The following is a 19,069-nucleotide window of genomic DNA, read 5'->3' as shown; positions in this document are numbered from 1 at the left end:
AAAATTATCCTTGTACCAACTTAAAAACATATATTTCAAGTTTATTTATCTGATAAAATTCATGGGTATTACAGGGTCTTCCTGGAAGACCCAGCCTAAAGAGGATTTCTTTCTCTTTATATTACACAATTGCATTAAAGTTTCAAAGATCTTACTTCAAATTTCAAATTCATTTGACTTAAGGGGAGGAGATATCCTTTTAAATTATAGATTCTAGTAAAAAATGTGTGGGCCCCCCTTGGGGTTGGCATTTTTTACTTTGAACAATCAATTTCCCTTTAAGGCAAGATGTTTGGACCCCACCTTAATTCCAAATTAGCCTAATCATTTAATTATTTCCCTTCTCTTAGCTAGATTAGTTTATTTATATAGTGTGTATATTTCATTTGTTTTAGGTAAGTTCTTGTTACATGTGAATGCTTATAGTTCATATCTTATAATGCTTGTTAATACTTAACTAGGTTTTCTATTGATTAATATCAATTTGAGTTAAAGTTTATGTATTAGGTCAGTCTTGCATTTGCATTTGTTTTAATTAATTTATGTTTAATTAGGAAAGTAAAATAGCATAGTGGTCTTTTATCATTTTCGTATTTACATTTGTTATTATTATTTTCATTTTAAGCCTAGCATGAGTAGGTCCCACATAGGGGACGACTACAGTAGTGTGTAATCATCTTAGACTATATTTGTTCTTTAGCTTAAGTTAGTTTATTTACTTGTGTGCATTTTAGCCTTGCTTTAGAACTAATTCATTGTTTATTCAAAGTAACTTAGGTTTTATTATAGATTTAATTTTTTTAGCTTAATTAAATTTTGTTTACTGTATTTTAGCAGAGTATTAGGATTGATATGTTTGTTGTTGCATGAGCCTAAAATCAATAGTGCATGAATTGAATGAATTTCAATTGGTTTTGAATTGAACATTTGAACCATATTTTGCCGTCAGTGGCACTCATCATTTCATGTAGAATTTTTCAAAGCTTTTAAGAAAAATCAGTTATATTCTATTCATTCATGTGTCCTTTGTCTGCAAACCAAATTTCAACTCATTCAGAGTTGATTTGGTCATACTTTTAAGCATTTTTCGAAAATCGTTTTTTCGGAGGTTTGAATTTCGGGATAGGAAAAATTCCAGATTTTAAGCGTTCTTGAAACACTTATATCTAGAGATTCTGAATGATGTTTTGAATTTTGTAAAAAGGGTCTGATTCCTGCACGTGTCAGAAATCCAATAAAATAAATTTCACAATTTTTTTGATTTTGATTTGACCTTTCAAACTGTCAGTTTTTGAAAGCCTATCAGAAAATCATTTATGTACTATAGCGAGGGCAAAACAAACATTTCATTAGTTAATTAATTTTATGTAATTTTTCATAGTTTTCTACATATCATATAGTTTGAGTTTATGATTTAGTGTAATTAATAGTAGAATAAATTAATTGTTTTATTAGAATTTATATCTTAGTGTAGTTTTATTTAAATTATAAATTAGTTATAGTAGTTATTTTTAGGATTAATTCTAGTTGTATTTCTGAAGTATTGTAGTAATTTCAATAACTAACTTATGATTTTTATTTTTTTTAGGTTGACAAGCATATTGCAGGTCAAAAAGTGTTTTTACGCCAATGAATCAATTGTGATACATGCAAAAGGATGAAAGTACCCTTTTGGACTTGGAAGAGGCTCAAACAACATAGTTTATAGTTTTTTTAGTTGATTTTTTGCCAGCTGGCGATCGTGATGGGACATGTCTTCGTCTGATCAATTATGTGCTTTGACTTAGTTCAAATTATCAAAATCGTGTTCTATGGAATGTCAGCTTTTAATTTCTGATATCATGTGAACCTAGGAGCCTAGACTTGAACCCAGCTGACATGGATTGCATGTAGACTAGGCATGGTTTGGTAGGACCATATTGAGGAGAATTATGCATGCTCACTTAGACCTAGGTCTGAAATACAACATTCCTCAATCTAGTACTTGTATGAAAACAATGTTTGTTTCTTCAAAAAAAATCAAAATTCTATCTCTTTAGGACTTAAAGCCCTCTGTTTGCCTGCATGTGCTCATGTTTTCAAAAATCACCCCACCTATGTCTACCCGGTCTTCACGTTGCTGGGCTCTCTTCCAGAACCATAGTTCGGGATAAAGCCTCACAACTGGGCCACTTATTTGGGCTAACGCCTCCCTACCACGTACCAGGGGCCATAGTCCAACGTATATCGGCAGGTGCTCAAGGATGTTAGGAAAACACAAGCTTAGAATCAGAGATGATTTTTTATGCCATGTACATCGAGCCTCGGCTCGAGTATATCGGCATAGCATGATTGGACACAATTGATCTGAGCCTAGAGTCAGGATTAGGGTCCTAAAGCTCTTTCAAAATCAATGCATTTAGAGTGAGCTTCTTAGGGATTGTTGTATGTGCATAATTGTTTGTGATTGAATGTATGATTTTTCGTCTTATTTTCTCATATTTTTCCCAATTTTTCCAAAATATCGGATAATTTTTCAAAATACCTTATTTTCTATCTTTTATGAAATATCTCTTTTTTCTCAAAAACCCTGGACGATTTTGCCAAATTATCCACCTTTTCTTCAAAACTCCAGGTGATTTTCCATTCTTTCGTTCCTCTGGACTTCGAATTTCCAGCTTTTATTTTATCCTGCCTGCAATTTTCAAAATTCATGTATTTTTCCAAAGTCTAATTCCAATATTCCATCTTTCAGTTCAATTGCATCCAGTCAGCTCGATTCTGTTTTTTCTGAGGGTCACATCTCCTACGAGGTGCGACAAAGTCTTCCCGAGCATCGAGCTCTCAACACCGAACCCTTCTTCCCCCGGTGGTACTATGTTTGGTTCAAAAACTTCTCTCGTATGTTTCCGAACCATTTGAGCGATTGCTGGTTGGAACTGACATCTGCAGTGGAAAAGTTGACAGTTAATGACAATCTGATTCATGCACTGACAGAGCGGTGGAATCCGCGCACTTGCATATTCTGGTTCCCGTGGGGCGATATGACACTACTGATGGATGAATTTTCAGAAATTATGTGACTGCCTGAGCCAGCCGGTCAGCCTAGAGATCTATTAGAACAACAATTTTTGATCAATGTCAAGGGTCTGAACCCTAAAGATGTCGTAGCTCGCATGACAGGGCGCAAGTCTTGGCCACTGATTGAAGAAAACGGGAATCAATACGTGAGTCTGATCGAGATCTACCAACAGTATGGAGAATTCGCGGAAGTCAGCTCGTTGTCCAGGACAACTCGAGAGAGAATTCAGCATGCGATGGTTCTGTGTACTGTGAAACTTGCTTTCTTTCCAGACGGACAGAATTATGTGGACGTTAGAATAGTACAACTTCTGAGAAGATGGGGAAGTCGACACACCAGCCGTCTTTCGATAGCCATGGCCACGCTTGCTTTTCTATACAGAGGGCTGACCCATTTCACACTTGGAGAGTCCATCTTAGTCGAGGGATGTACCTATGCTCTTCAGTCTTGGTTCCTTCAGCATGTGCCGACCAGAGCTAGTTCGTTCAGATATAACGGCAAAGAGCTCCTTCCAGTTGCGTGATACCGATTCCTGATTGATTATCTGCAGGAAGAAGAAGTGGTATGGGATTATTTTGATCTAGAATTATCGCCTCCCATATATACCTATGCATATGGCAAGAGATTCAAGTTGCTTGGTCCATTCTTTTGCGCTTACTATCATCCAGAGCGGTGTGTTCGACAGTTTTCTCAGAGACAGAAGCACATAGAGATGCAGCTGCTATCAGAAGTCGTGCCAGAGTTCAACCTCACATCAACACAATGGTCTGGAACATACCATTCTGCCAGATATGGCTGAGACTCTTTTGTCACTCTTTCACTTTTTCCCGGTCCTCGTGTCTCTGCTAGTTATAAAGAGTGGTGGCAAATTGTCTGTCCGCCCCCTCTTTCCCAAGTTTATTATTGATGCAATCATGTTTTCCTTTCAATAAATAAAAATCTTGCAAGATCTTCAATTCTTGGTTTGACGACCTCGCCTAGGTAACAAGGCATAATTTTCAGTTGTTTATTTTCTTTGCAAAGGAATAACAACGCAATTATCGTAATCCCAGCGACGACTCAATCCCTAGTAATGAAATACTCTTTCAATTGTCTGCCAAAATTCTCAGCAAATATTTTTCTTCAAATCAAAATATCTCTCAAAAGCCTAACCATCAATTTTGCTCTGCAGAGAGCATTCGTGACACTCAATGGTCCATTCAAGGTCAGAGAAGAAAATTGCATCAGTTGAAGATATCACATATTCAACAGATTCGGGCGAGGAAATTGATTCCCCGCGCTCGGGCAAAAATCAAGGGCAACAGGTCGAGGATGACATTGATCCTCAAATGTATGCCATGTTTAAGAAGATGATGACAAAAATGCTGGCAGAGCAAGTGTAAGCTAGTGCATAGCAGACCCAAGTCAAGGCAAAGGCTAAAGGTCATACAGTCAAAAAGCATGAGAAAATGTCTAAAAACGTGTCCACCATGTTGATACAACTGATGAAGAGGGATCAACAGAGGATTCAGGTGAAGAGTTTGAGACTCATCAGGCATTCTGCAAATCTACCCAGGGGCAGGGGTCAGCCCACAAATTCAAAGAGCAGTCCGTCAATGACTCTGACTAGCCGCAATTCAAAGATGTGGGTGATGTCGCAACAGTTCTTTGCTCTTGAGCTTGATTGCATGTTTTACCTTGCTACTGGTTTGTATTTGAGATAGTTCAAAAGTATGCATGATTAGCCCTGTTGCAACTGCTTATAGTTAGATTTGTATCACTGTACGATTAGCCTGGTTATGCTCATGATGATATTTATGTTAGCTTTGCTACAATCTTGGTTAGTCACTTGCTTTTTGCCTGTTACACCAGTCTATCTATTTAGATATGAACATGCTTTAGATTAGTTGTGTTATTCTTGTTCTTTTTGCGAACCTACCAGTTTTCACAGGACTGACCCCATTTTTATGGGTGTAGGTGACAGGTAGGCTCTCCTTACAGGCGGCAGTGCAATGTTACATGATCAAAACTTCACCTTTCTTGTCGGCGTTCTGCCTACTTCGCTTCGGGTTTTTGTACTTTTTTTGTTAGGGGCGGATGACCCCACTATTCTATACTGACTAAACCTTTTTATGGATAAAATATTTTCTATCTTTTTATTTACTGCTTGGCTTAGTTAGGATATGGGTTTTTGTTTGTATTTTTTGCTAACGTGCTCAGAAGAATCGACTTATGCTTTTATTAAAAACATTTGGTATTACTAAAAATCTTTGCTGCAAACTCTGACTTTCGAAGGGAATTTCATTCAAATTTTCTTGTCTCAAGTCGAACTTTTGGGGCGTTACAATTTCAGTTTATTTTTTCATTCTTTTTCCCTTTCTTTTAAATTAGTTTTGGGACCTGAAAGCATGAATTTGTATGCATCATTTCTCCTCCACCGTTTTTTCCTTTTGAACTCTAAAATCTCAACTGAAACAGTAAATGAAACGGTGGCGTCAACATCTTGTTCTTTTGTTTGGGATGGAATGGATCGATGTTAACCACCTATCGCTTTCAACATCTAATGAAATGGAGGCATCAACTGTCTTTTGACATTAGCTAACCAGTCTTTGACCACAGTTCAGGTCCTGGGATAAGATCAGTTGGGCGTTTGAGAATTAATTTCTAAACCTGATCGCCTATTTGTAAATTTTCAAAAGTTGAATGGGTAATTGTAAATACCTCAAAAGTTGACAAGGCATTTGTAATTTTTTCAAACGTCAAAGTTGTCCACCTCGATCTGCCTTTTGTCATCATGTCATGGATGCTCGCCACGAGGTCTTGTGAGAGTAAAACATAAAAATATGAAAATAATATAAAAATGTAAAAGGAAACAGTTTTTATTGGGTTGATATCTTAATGTTTTTCAAAATATGTGATATTTTGAAAACGTCATGTCATTTTCAGATTATATTAATTAGTTTATAAATATATTATGAGAAAAAGTTACTTTCAAAATTATTACAATAAAAATATTATATTAATGTATAAAAATAACATGAGAAAAACTGTGTTCAAAATTATCAAATAAAATCACGAAGCTTTAAACTGTTGGCGACAGGTTGAAGCAACATTTGGCCCTCAATGTTGGGTTCTGATGCTAATAAGGCAAAAAATGACATTGTAAACAAAGACAAAAGGGTCGATCCAAGCCCGAGAGATATGGAGATGGGGAGAGTCAAGAGGGTCAGAGTTCGGTGTTAATGAGCCGGGTTTGACTCAAACCCGACCCATACCGAACCCTAGTGTGGTAACAAACAAGGAGGTTCAATCACGATATGGGTCAGAATCAAAGTGTTCAATTAATATGTGAAATTTTATACCAGACCTAAGCCCAACCAGAATCAAGGAGCTTTAGTTATGATCTGGGTCTGTTTCATGTAATCTTTATAGGATCCAGGTATGATTTTTCTTTTGGTAAGTCTGATTGGATCCAAATCCAAACCTGATACCAACCTCTCAAATCAGATTTTTGTTTGGTCTCAACTGGATCCGAACCAAACCGACCCCTTGACTCCCCTAATGACATGACAACTTAGCCATCTAGCTATTTTATTGGACCCAAACCGGGTCCGATGTTGGTCAACCTAACCATTGCCAGTGTTGAGCTCACTACCAGTCTTTTAAAAACACCACTTTATTGTTCTATTATTGCTCTATTGCCCAATTTAGGGTTAATCCTTTTATAAAATGGTGATCTAGTCTCCCGTAAATAACTAATTTTAAAAGAAGCCCGTCGCATACGAGGCAGATGGGTTGCAAATGGATCGGATTTAATCCATCGTCTGATCTAAAACCAACATTTTAGACCCAAATATATTAAATTACATATACAAGCGTATTCGGGTCGGATTTGGCTTGGATCATTTTTTAATTCAGATCAGTGCTTTATACTGGATCTATGTTCAAATTTGGGTCTAATTTGATCCATTTACTTTTTTTTTTATTTCTTTTTTATACACATCACTCGCTCACGAGCCCATTAGTTTGAAAACCCCTAATCCCCATGCCTAAGTACACCCAACTTGGGCCTCACGGGACGTGTGCCATGGATTTTGAACTCGAGATGCCCCTCTACTTGGTGACGCTCATGAGTCGCCCTTACCAGATGAGTGAGCCCCCCCCTATGGGCTTCAATCTATGTTATCAGATCAATCTGATCAACTGTACGAAATTCCGATTCAAATAAGGTAGGATCTGGCACATACCCGATCCATTTTGTGGCGCTTAATAATATTAGGCCTGTCAAGATGTCAGACCTCCAGCTCACCCAGGAGGGTCCAAACCGCCTTTGAGGTACCAATACTGGATATGAACCTGGTCTGACTGGATCTAACATAAGCAGAATCAGACCTGAATCCGGAAAATGGATGACTTACTAAAATATTGAATATTTTTCATATGGCAAACCGCCGATCTTATTGCTACTTGAGTCCTAAAAAAAAAAAAATTGCTACTTGAGTCGGATCCAAGACTGGCTTAAACATTTTACAAACCAGCCTCAAGTCCGTATGCTACTCGGACCTTATGGGCCCCAACCTTAATCGGGCCTACTTCATCATGATATCAAACCTCGGTTCTGACCTGAAACAACCTGAAGGTCCGATTAATACATGGAGCACAGTATAGTTTGTGAAATTTTATACCAGACCGGGGCCGACCTGAGTAAATATTAAGACCCCGAAATTTCCAATGTAAAAATGCTAAAAACTATTATTTTACCCGGTACGGCCCCGGTGCGAGTATGGTTTCTCTTATGGTGGATCCGATTAGATCCGGATCCGGACCAGGTTTGATTCATTCTGAACCAAACCCGACCTGTTGACACCCCAAAATATAAGCTGCCCAAAAACCCTAAATCCCTCGGCCTCTCTCCCTCTATCGAGTCTCGAGTCTCCAGAACTAAGGAAGCAAGGTACGATTTCCTCTCCTTAATCTCTACGGAGTTTTCAGTAGATTTTTCTGTTTGAATATTGGTGTCCTCCATTGTGTAACCATAGATTGAAGTATCCAAATATCTCGTAGAACCCCTTTTCCTTTTGGGAAGTTTTGATGGTCGGGTTCTCCTTCAAAAAACTCCATCTTTTATCTCCTTCAAAAAACTCCATCTTTTTGTCAACTAAATGGCGAGCAAATCGACATAAGTAGAAAAACCCATGTCGTTGCTGGAAACAATTGCGAGGGCTTTGGCCGAAACCGGACCGCGAAAACCCCCCAGAAAATTCCCAATCATTTTGAATACCAACGACATATTCAGTCGATTGAAGCTTGAGAAAGAGGATTCGAGTGATGGGTGTTTGTTAAAACGGGTCACCGGTTGGGAAATTTTGGAGAAGGATTCTGAAATCGTCGAATCGGGGAGCAAGTTCGTCAAAAGCTTGAAGCGCAGGATGAAAAACCCTAAGTTGTTCACGAAGGAGTTGTTTCTAGAGATGCTGAATTCATTTCTAGAGAAAATGATGTCGGAAGTCGGCCTTCCGAATGCAGAAATGAATTCAACTGATTCCAGTTACACTTGTTTGCTGATTGGTACAGTTGGTATGGTTATTAGCCAATCCGTCATGCATTCGATTGTTGAAAACTGTATTGGTTTTGAGTTGTGGGAGCTCTTGGGGGCTATGCTTCACCAGGAATTGATCACCCGTTCTTCGTGTCCTGATTTAGTTGAGAAATTGGTCCGTAATCGGAGAGCAGAATTGGTGGTTCTGTGCATTCAGCATTTACCTGATCTCCAATCTTTGGATCTTTTGAACATTTTGAGATACTTCTTATCTCCTGTTCCTGGTGATTTGAGTGTGTTGAGTGTTAAAAGGGAGTGGGAAGCCAAAACGCTGTCGCACATTGATAAGGCAAGCAAGAAGGTTTCTCATAATGACTCTGAGAAGAGTTCACCACTTGCTTCAATCTGGAAGAATACTGCTGTGCGCCTTTCAGTCGCTTATGATGGATTTTTGGCATCAGAAATTTGCTTGCATTATTTGTTGGCTTCTTCAAATGATGGCCTCGTGCTATCATCTGCAGTTTCTAGATTGGAGCCACTAGAGATTCTAAATTTGCTTAAGTATCTTATGAAGTGGTTGATAAAATACTCTAGGTTTCCTGAAGCAGTGTCCTGCAGTTCATCATCAGAGCAACTGCTAGAAGCTTGTAAGTGGATCCCAGAACTCGAAACAGTCTCGAGTACTCTAGGAATGGTGCTGGATGAACATTTCTTGTATTTGATATTACATCCTGAATTTCATGAAGAACTAAAGTCTATGCAGAAAGTGGTCAGGAACTTACTCGTGGAAGCGAAGTTGGCATGCTCTGTTGCAAATGTGGTTGAGAAATTGAGATTAGATGTTGAAGGCTTATAGTAAACCATCGAGAAAAAGTGGAGGGGATTCAAGAAGACATTGAAGATAACGCTGGAAGGTTCATTACATTGTTCAGTAAACCATTGTATTGGTTTTCACGTTTCATGGCAATTCAATTGGCTACATGTGATGGAATATTGATGTTCCACCATATATTCCAAGTGAGCTCATTGATATTGATTGTGCCTACCTATAGCAGTAAGATGGGATGCCTGTAATAGTGACAGTAAGAGTTCTTTGAACTGGTGAATTCAGATAGGAGTGCACAGAAAATGCATGGGTGGTAACGCTGTTTTTAGTGTTGGCAGGTGAACATTTCACTGAGCTCTTGATACTGTGTTTTGACAGTGTTGTGAAACTTCTGATCTCTATTGTTGTTGTTTCCCTGCATTACAGATTTGGAATTGCAGATAGCTTCCATTGGTTCTGTTCATTACTTTATTTTGGAAAGAAAAGCCACTGCTTTTAATTTTTTAAGTGAATCATCTTTCTTTTCCCTTTGCTTTCTTCTTAAGCATCAGTGCAAATCCTTTGATTAATACAGTAGGAAGTATTTCTCTTTTTTCTGCTTGCCTATGCAAGGAAAAAGAAGTGGCATAGGCTCATGGTTTATAGGAAATGCTCTCAATAAGTGGGTTGCACAAAAATCTCGATCTTCATTACTTGTTTTGCTGGGGCTTAACCCATGTTGTTGTTCACTATTTCCAGCGTTAAATGATCCGTGGTGTTTAGGCTTTGAATCCATGCTTGGGAAATCAACCAAAGCTGAACCAATGCACAATTCGCCACTAATGCAAGTGTAAGTAGGTCCCTGAGTGAGGATAAAATAATTTATCATCTTAAAATTGGGGAACAGGATCAAGAAATTTCTTTTTGTTCGATAAGCAGGATCAAGAAATTCCTTTTTGTTCGATAAACAGGATCAAGAAATTCCTATACACAACTGCTGGGTATCACATTTTGAGAAACCCAAATGCCAGATGATATATGTGAACCAGAGTAGGTACCAAGATGAATGACATTCTTTTTTTTAGAGAGGCAAGCTGGGGTAAGGCAGACCCCTACCAGTTATACAACTATACCATTGGGTTTTGAACCTGCAACGTCCCAACGCAAGGTGACCTGCACTAGCTGCTCCTACCAGACAAGCGGAGCGCCCCCCCCCCCTAAGATCAATGGCGTTCTTGTTTCTTGTCAGTTCTTCCCTCATGTATGGTAGTATCATTTTGGTGTTGGACATGGCTTCAATAGATGAAACAAGGGTGCTGTAGATTTTTTCTATTTGTCACTTTTAACTGTGTTTTAGAAACGCTTGTTATGCTTCGGATGATCAGTGTGATGGTGACCAAGATCATGGCTGTTGTGGTCTCATGGGTCATGGCTGCACCAGAGTTATGGATTTCAGTGTGAAATGTTTCTCTGAAACCTGACCTGTTTAACTAATCTGATATTGAAAGACTTGATAAATTTGGTTTAAATATCATTGCACAAAAGAAAGCAACAGTAACAATAATCAAAAGCAAACTGAAGCCAATACTAAAGAAAGCAAAGTGCACATTTTTTTGGATAACCAGTGAAAAACTTCTAGACTCACTGAGTTCAGCGGGGTCCTGTGTCAAGCTGAATGCCCAGGATCCAATCCCTCTGCCACATGGGGCAGCTGTTGTTCTGGTAGGGGTCTGCCTAACCCCAGCTTGCCTTTAAAAAAAAAAGAACAAAGAAGAAAAAAAACTCCAGGTACACCTTGCCCACTATGTAGTACACCCAGCTTCGACCTCTTGTCTGAGAGCATGCACCCATGTGTTTAAAACTCATGATTTTCCATCAACCTGGTGACTTCCTACCCGATGACTGTGTTACAAGATTTAAATAGTGCCCTCTCATTATTTGACAGACAACAAATTTTTTTTTTTAGAGTAATGAAAATGTTTATTGAGAAAAAGACAACAGAACAAACAATGAGAGATCGTCAATTCTGAGGTATAGTACAGATCCACACAATGGGTCTGAAAAATACATCAAAATTCCAGTCCAGATTGATTTCTTCGGATAGAAAAGGCCCCAGCCGATTCTTACCAATCTAAGATATATTTAAATTGGGTCAGACCGTCTTTGCTGAGAAGACGACATCCGGTTGAATAGCCAAAACAATATGCTCCAGACCAGCCCGCTTTTCCTGAAATAATCTGTTATTTGGTTCCTCTCAAATGCTCCACCATGTCGAAGTGATCCACCATTTCCAGACTCTCCTCCACTTGGGACAGTGCTTAAAGGAATCCGGTCCAAAAATTAAGTTCCTAAAGCAAGAAGGTTGTGCAACTATTAAGTGAAGACCCGCTCATAGTGTCATAAGCATTTCTTGAAAAACTTTGCAAAACCAAATAAGATGGGTGGCACATTCAACATCTTCTTCACATAATGGCCATCCATTAACCAAATAGATGCCCATTTTCTGTAAACGATACAGTGTTTATTTTCCCCCATTAATAAGCTCCAAGCAAAAAAACGAGCCTAAGCGATGGATTCGATTCCCATACAACACTATGTGGCCAAAGATCCATACCGGCCTCCATGCAAGCCTGATGACAAGATGCCACCCAGAACAAACCTGAATTGGCAGTCAACAACTATTGAATCTGACAAAGGTAGTTGTGTAAGCCATCTTATAACATAAGTGCACTACATCTGGTCCAAATAAGATACATTTACTGCATTCTTAAGGGTGCACTACGTCTCATCCCCGAGGGAGATGAGAAGCATGATGCTAATAAGATTGATTCAGATCCAGGTCTAGACAACCCATGTGATCCAGACCCAGCTCAAGATTCAAATGATTTTAATCCAACGTTAAAATCTAAACAACCTAAGTAAGAATCTGTCAAGAACAAGAGGGTGTTGTGTGTTCTCCCCCGAAGACGCAGGGTTTGCTACCGTGCGTGTTTGGGAGTCCGAATGAGCACCACGTATATAAGCCCGTGGGGCTCGTATCCCCGTGTGTGTCAGCATCACTTAGCGTCAGAGTCTGATGCGGTTGCAAAGACTTAAGTACCCTTTCCCCCATTCTCGTCATGAAACGACGGTTCGAGAAAAGGACAAAAATGTCCTCTATCCAAAAAAAGGAGTTCTGATCCTAACTCTTCAAAAAGTCCAAATGTTCTGTTTTCACCCTAAGCAGTAAACTCATATGTTGCCAACAGATCACCCTTTGATGATGCACCATCTACTGTAACATGAGCTACATTTGACGAAGCACCCTTTACCATTGTCTGCTGCCGCCGGAGCACCTTTTGTCGTCATCTGCTTCCACCTGAGCACCCTTTATCATCATCTCGAGTCCAGGTTTCTGCCTTGGGTTTTAGCTTGTGTTACAACACATTGTCGCCTTCTCGTTCGTGCCTTGTGTTACAAAACATTCCTAAGTTTGTTCATACCTCGTGGAGATAACTATAAATCGATCGACTGGTTCGATCATTGGTAGGCATCATAGGGGCATTTGTCAGACATCGCTTTTTACCATCTTCTCTTCTTCTTCATTTTCGTTAGGCAGTATGAAAAAAAGCAATGATGCACAAACAATCTAACAAGTGCCATTAAGGAATCGTGAGTACCTTTCCATGTCATCATGCTATTGTTGAAGAACGTATGTCGTCGTGAGTGCCATTAAGGCATTGTTTTGTTATTACAGGTGGATGTTGTCTTTTCGATAGTTGGAAAATTAAAAATATTTGTAAGACGCTGGGACATGTTGATAAGAATGCTTGTTTATAGATGCGAGGAAGGGCCTCTACCCCCATCCGGTATCGTCCATTCATTCAGTATATGCAATGTAACGCAAATCGCGGTTGTAGTAACATACTACCGATTTGTGAGATATTGTTTTATTTGTTAATATCGATTTATAAGCTATTATGCTGAATTTTCGTATTGATTTATAATATATTATGCGATATATATATCGATTTGTAAGATATTCTGTGTTTTGTAGTGTCGATTTGTAAGCTATTATGCTGAATTGCCGTATCAATTTGTAATATATTATGCGATATGTATATTGATTTGTAAGATATTATGTGTTTTCTAGTATCGATTTGTAAGATATTTGTAGTATGATTTTAAAACATGTGCATGCAGAAATACATTATTGTGCACTTGCGGTGGTGATTTGTGTATTCAAATCACTACTCATTTAGCAATTTCTATTGAAATCGCTTCACAACATCGTAGATATAATTAAATTCTTGTCACATGAATCAGTATCATCAACACACATATACGATAAATTGTTTCTTTTATTGGCATGGTAAATAACAACTCGATGCATCATATAAGCAAATAATAAATCATTGTTGCTTTTATACGACTTGCTTAACTAATCGGTATCCGTTGTTATATGCATCTTGAGTAAATCGTAGTAAATGTATGCGCTGACTAACGCAAATTGATATCTTGCTTATGACAGTGGTGAGCTTATCATCTGGTTGCAGTGAAGATGATGTATCTCAATCATTGGAAAGTTAGGGAGAAGTGAACATTTGTACTAATGACGCACCTGAAAAAGTGAACATGTGCATTAATGATGCATATGATAAGAAGGGTGCACAAATTAGATTCACTCTTGATTTGAATGTTCTAGCAGAAGAAATGCAATTTGATAATGAGGTAGACGATCATGACAATACACTTGATAAAGGTGCAGGCACTAGGAATGTACATGATAGTACACTTGACTTTGTTCCCGTAGAAGAAATGCAGTTTAATAATGAAGAAGCTACATATAAATTTTACAATGATTATGCCTTAAAACTTGACTTCAGTGTTAGAAGGTATTCTTGGTCAAAAAATGCATAGGGTGTCGTGGTGAGAAATACATATGTTTGTATTAAGGAAGGTTGGAAGAAGTCAAGTGGAAATCCAACAAGGAGCAAGCAAGATTCAAGAGCTAGTTGTCCAACGAGAATGGTGTTAAGAATACTTCCGAAAGAGAAATATGTAGTTTGTACTTTAATCAGCGATCATAACCATGAATTATTAGCTTCATTTATGACTCCTATGTTAAGATCACATCGTAAAGTAATTGAAGCGCATGCTGCATTGCTGAAATAGCTGATAGCACCAACATTACACCAAGAAAAACATCCAATTTATGCGCGCACATAAATAGTGGTTACGAGAATGTGCCATTCACACCTATGGATCTAAGAAACCACTTGAGAAGGAAGATGATAGATAACATGAAGAATGGATGAATATATTGTTTGGTTGATTACTTACAGAATAAATCAAGCAATGACCCTGGTTTCTTTAGTGCAATGCAACTGGATGAAGATGGATATGTTGTAAATATGTTTTGGGCATATTCAAAGTTAAGAGTAGATTATGAATGCTTCAATAATGTGCTTGTTTTTTATACGATAATGAAGATTAATACTGAACAATGACCATTTGTGCAGTTTGTCGGAGTGAACCATTACTCACAGAGTTGCATATTAGGCGATACTTTTTTGTATGACCAGTCCAATGAAAGCTTTGAGTGGTTGTTCAGAGTATTTACACAGGCAATGAATGAGAATCATCCTGAAGTTGTACTTACAGATGGTGGTCACGCAATTGCGGCTGCAGTGTCTCATATATGGCCAGATGCACATCATCGCCTATGTTTGTGGCATATATTTCAAAATGCAGCAAAGAACATAGGACACATATTTAATTAGAAGACAGAGTTTGATAAAAAGTTTACAAGGTATGTACTTGAGAGCGTAGGCGAGGTTACCTTTCTGTCTAATTGAGAGAAAATGATTCAGATGTACGACCTTGAAGACTGTGTGTGGTTAGAAAATTTATATGCAGACAAAGAGAAGTGAGCATTGACATATGGAAGACAATACTTTTGTACAAGTATGATAAACACACAAAGAGCTGAATCTATGCATGTCACACTGAAGAAAACCTTGTATTCATGATTAACAATGTTTCGCTTCATGGAGCAACATGAATTATTTATAGACGGTCTTAGACAGAATGAGTTTGAACAAGATATGAAATGCTTCAATACACACCCTGTAACTTTGAGCATAAGAATATTGATATGACCTGCAGATCTGTATATGCTAACTATATTTGAATGGATTAAAAATGAGGTTATACATGCCATGAATTGCAACATAGAAGAATATATGCAAACTAAGAATATGGACAAATACCATCTTGTATGAGAGGGCGAAGAGCATCCAAAAAAGCAAGAAGCACACGTTACATATAATGTTGACAACGAAACAGTTGAATGTACGTGTAAAATATATGAATTCAAAGGTATTTTATGTCGTCATGCATTAAAGGCACTTAATCAAGAAAAGATACAAGAAATACCTGAGTCATATTTAATGCGAAGATAGACAAAACAAGCAAAGATTGAACTGCTCGATACAGATAATGTCAGTCTATCTGGTGTTGATGAGAAGTGTCACATAGCCTCCCGTTACCAACAACTATGTAGGTCACTTATGTATGTTGCAGATTTGACATCGAAAAGTGAAAAAGCCTACGTATGCATGAGAAAAGTGTCCAGGGAGTTACTTGAAAACGTGCAGTTAATTCACCATCAGTTCGTTGTAGCTCATGAAGACCAGTCCAAGAAAATGGGAGCGAACACCGAAGGTGAAAATCATGCTTCTCTTGACCCACATGAGAAGTTGCGTCAAAGCGTAAACATCATCTTCAACAAGTTAGGAGTCAACATTGTAGATTATGATGAAAAAATTCACCTAGCAAAGGGTATCAAAAGAAAACCTGCATCTGATTGCAGTCATCGAAAGACAAAGAGTGCACTAGAATTGGTTGGCAATAAAAGGTCTAAGAAACAACTAACCCCTAAGCAAAAGCAACCAAGCCCTTCGCATGAACAAGTATACAATACATTATATTGTTTTTCATGTAAATTGTATTACGTGTAGCTTATCAATATCTAAATTGTGTAATTTTCAATATTCAACAATACCCTACAGACATGCACTACAACGTTGGAACCTTCAATCCTCCCGACCAGTTTGAGTGAAATGATGACATCAGTTTTACAAGTCTTTTGGTATGTAATCAATGTTGGGAGGATGTTTTCATTTCTTGTGAAACTTAATGTGTTGTTTTATATTGTTCTGTTTTATGACAGGTTCAATTCAATTTCAATTTAAAAGTGAGCAATGGAACACATAAATCGTGTGTGAATTCTCTAACTATATAATTGTATTTGATTGTATTAACATGTTCAATCATTATAATATGTATCCTTCACATGTATAAATTGTTGTCTCATATAGCCTACAGAGCTACAGTTTTGATACCATTGGTAAATCACCATTGTTTAGTGCTTATACCATTAATAAAAATCGTTGTCTCATGTAGCCTTCATATGTACAAATCATTGTAGATACAGAACACTTTTTTCTTTTCAGTGCGATTTTTATTTATGAATGCTAAACATGTCATAGCGATTTATAATAACAGGTTCTTACTAATATAGCATTTACTGACTTCCCCCATTTGGTAAATCGCTAGTATTAAATTGCTAACGCTGATACATTTGTGGTTGTAAACCATGCAGATGAGTTAAATTTACTATCTGTGCATGATTGCTATTAAATTGCTATATCTTAATTTTCATACCATTAGTAAAATGCCTTTATGGCAATTTATTTGGTATATAAATCGTGGTACCATGTAGTGTCCTATCATGATTTACGCAATGACGTCTATTTTGGCCAAAAATGGATGAAAATCGCACTGTACATTATTATAAATCGCGGTAAAAGTTTAAGTAAAAATCATTGTCTCATCTAGCCTTCACATATACACAACGTTGTACATATACTGTATTTGAATCGTTGCACAAAAATTCTGTAAATAAACTGCATTTAAAGTAAAAATCATTGTCTCATCTAGCCTTCACACGTATAAATTGTTGTAAATACAAAACACTTTTTTCCTTCCAATATGTTATATAAATCGTTATACCATACAGTGTCCTATAGCAATTTACACAATGATGTCTATGTTGGAGACAACAATTTGCATTTACTACAAATAACAATCTAACTTATTGACGTTTATAGTAAAAGCTCTATATCATGTAGCACATCAGCGCGATTTAGTAGTATAAATTTATTATGGATAATATTTTAATATTTATTCAAGTTATTTAATGTTTAATTAAAAAACTTATGAGATCTTTGCAGAGTATTTGGGTCGACCCAAATGGATATGGAAAGAGTTTAGACTCAGATCAAGGTTTTGATCGAACCTATAAGAGATTTGGATCCATTTAAGACCCAAATAGATCTCTAATGTAAAAAGTATTTTAGATCCATTTAGCGACCAAATTGGAACTATCTAAGAAAATAATACATCAAATCTACTTGAAGACTCAATTATATCTCATTATGTAAATTAACATTTGGACCAATTTGGAAATTCAATTGGATTCAAATAACAAAATAAGGCTTTTGGATCTATTTGAGACCTAAATGGATCTCATGATGGTAAAATGAATTTGTTTGGATCTGAATTCAATTGTTGACACAAATAGATCCTACTTAAGAAAACAAGATTTGGAGTCACTTATGATCTAAATGAATCTTCTTAGTGTACTATGAAATTTGTTTGAATCCACTTAACCCAAATGAATCTCACTTAAAAAAATATAGATTTAGATTAGTTTGATATATAAATGAATTTCACTAGAATATAATAAGTTTTGGATCTATCTAAATTTTAAATGTATTCTACTTAAATAAATAGAATTTGGGTTCATTTGAGACCCAAATACAGTTAATTAAATAAATAAATATATATATATATATATGTATATATATATATAATAGTGTAGACTGGGTTTGTATTTGATGAGAGCTAAATATATCACACAACCAACCAAATGAGAGCTAAATGATTCATAAAAGGCAGAAAAGAAAAATAATAAACAAATCGACACGATGTTTAGACTTAGTAAACTATAAATCGAGGTAACTTTAGCGAAACAAATCGAGGTAACTTCATAAATACAAATTGATTTACAACATGATACCGATTTACGTTTTATACAAAAACAATATTTTAGTAATATTCACTTGACCTTAATTAAAAAATATTTTGAAATTTATCAATTAAGTCTAAATTGAGCTAACCCTAGCTGGTTGAGCTAGTGTTTTAGCTCTGAATTTAGTTCATCGTAGTATAACTAGCTTCTAATTCAGTTCATTCCAATCCTATCCGGTTCAAATTAGTTCAGACCAGTCCAGTATCGTGTTTCTACACTTGTAGAGCCAAAACAAAAAAAGTAATAAATTCTTTAGAACATGATTTCTGACAATTTTTGAACTAGGACAAGTCCCAATTCTGACTCGAATCAACTCCTTTGTCCAAGCTTTTATCAATATCTGAGATCCAATTCACTTTTCAAATCAGATACTAGATCCAATGTTGGATATGATATCTATTTTCATCCAGGACCTGGATTTTTCATCTAATTTCATTCTATAATCCATATCTAGAGTCCAAATTCACTTTCTGAACCTGGAATATCTCATTAGATATCTAGGATCCAATTAACCATTCTCGAATCCAAATCCATTTCCATCTGGATCCA

General features: G+C 36.9%; 1 protein-coding gene across 1 annotated transcript; it reads left to right on the top strand.

The window, feature by feature from the left end:
• The first annotated feature begins 7,950 nt into the window (after positions 1-7,950).
• On the top strand, positions 7,951-9,911 carry LOC149828509 (uncharacterized). Its single transcript, XM_090016869.1, has one exon. The coding sequence runs from the start codon at positions 8,236-8,238 to the stop codon at positions 9,433-9,435; it is 1,200 nt and encodes a 399-aa protein (XP_089872995.1). The 5' UTR covers positions 7,951-8,235; the 3' UTR covers positions 9,436-9,911.
• Positions 9,912-19,069: the final 9,158 nt, after the last annotated feature.

This window comes from Nuphar pumila, chromosome 9, assembly GCF_984573655.1.
Source record: "Nuphar pumila chromosome 9, dmNupPumi1.hap1.1, whole genome shotgun sequence".
Lineage (NCBI taxonomy): Eukaryota > Viridiplantae > Streptophyta > Magnoliopsida > Nymphaeales > Nymphaeaceae > Nuphar > Nuphar pumila.
This window is presented reverse-complemented; position numbering and strand designations above follow the sequence as displayed.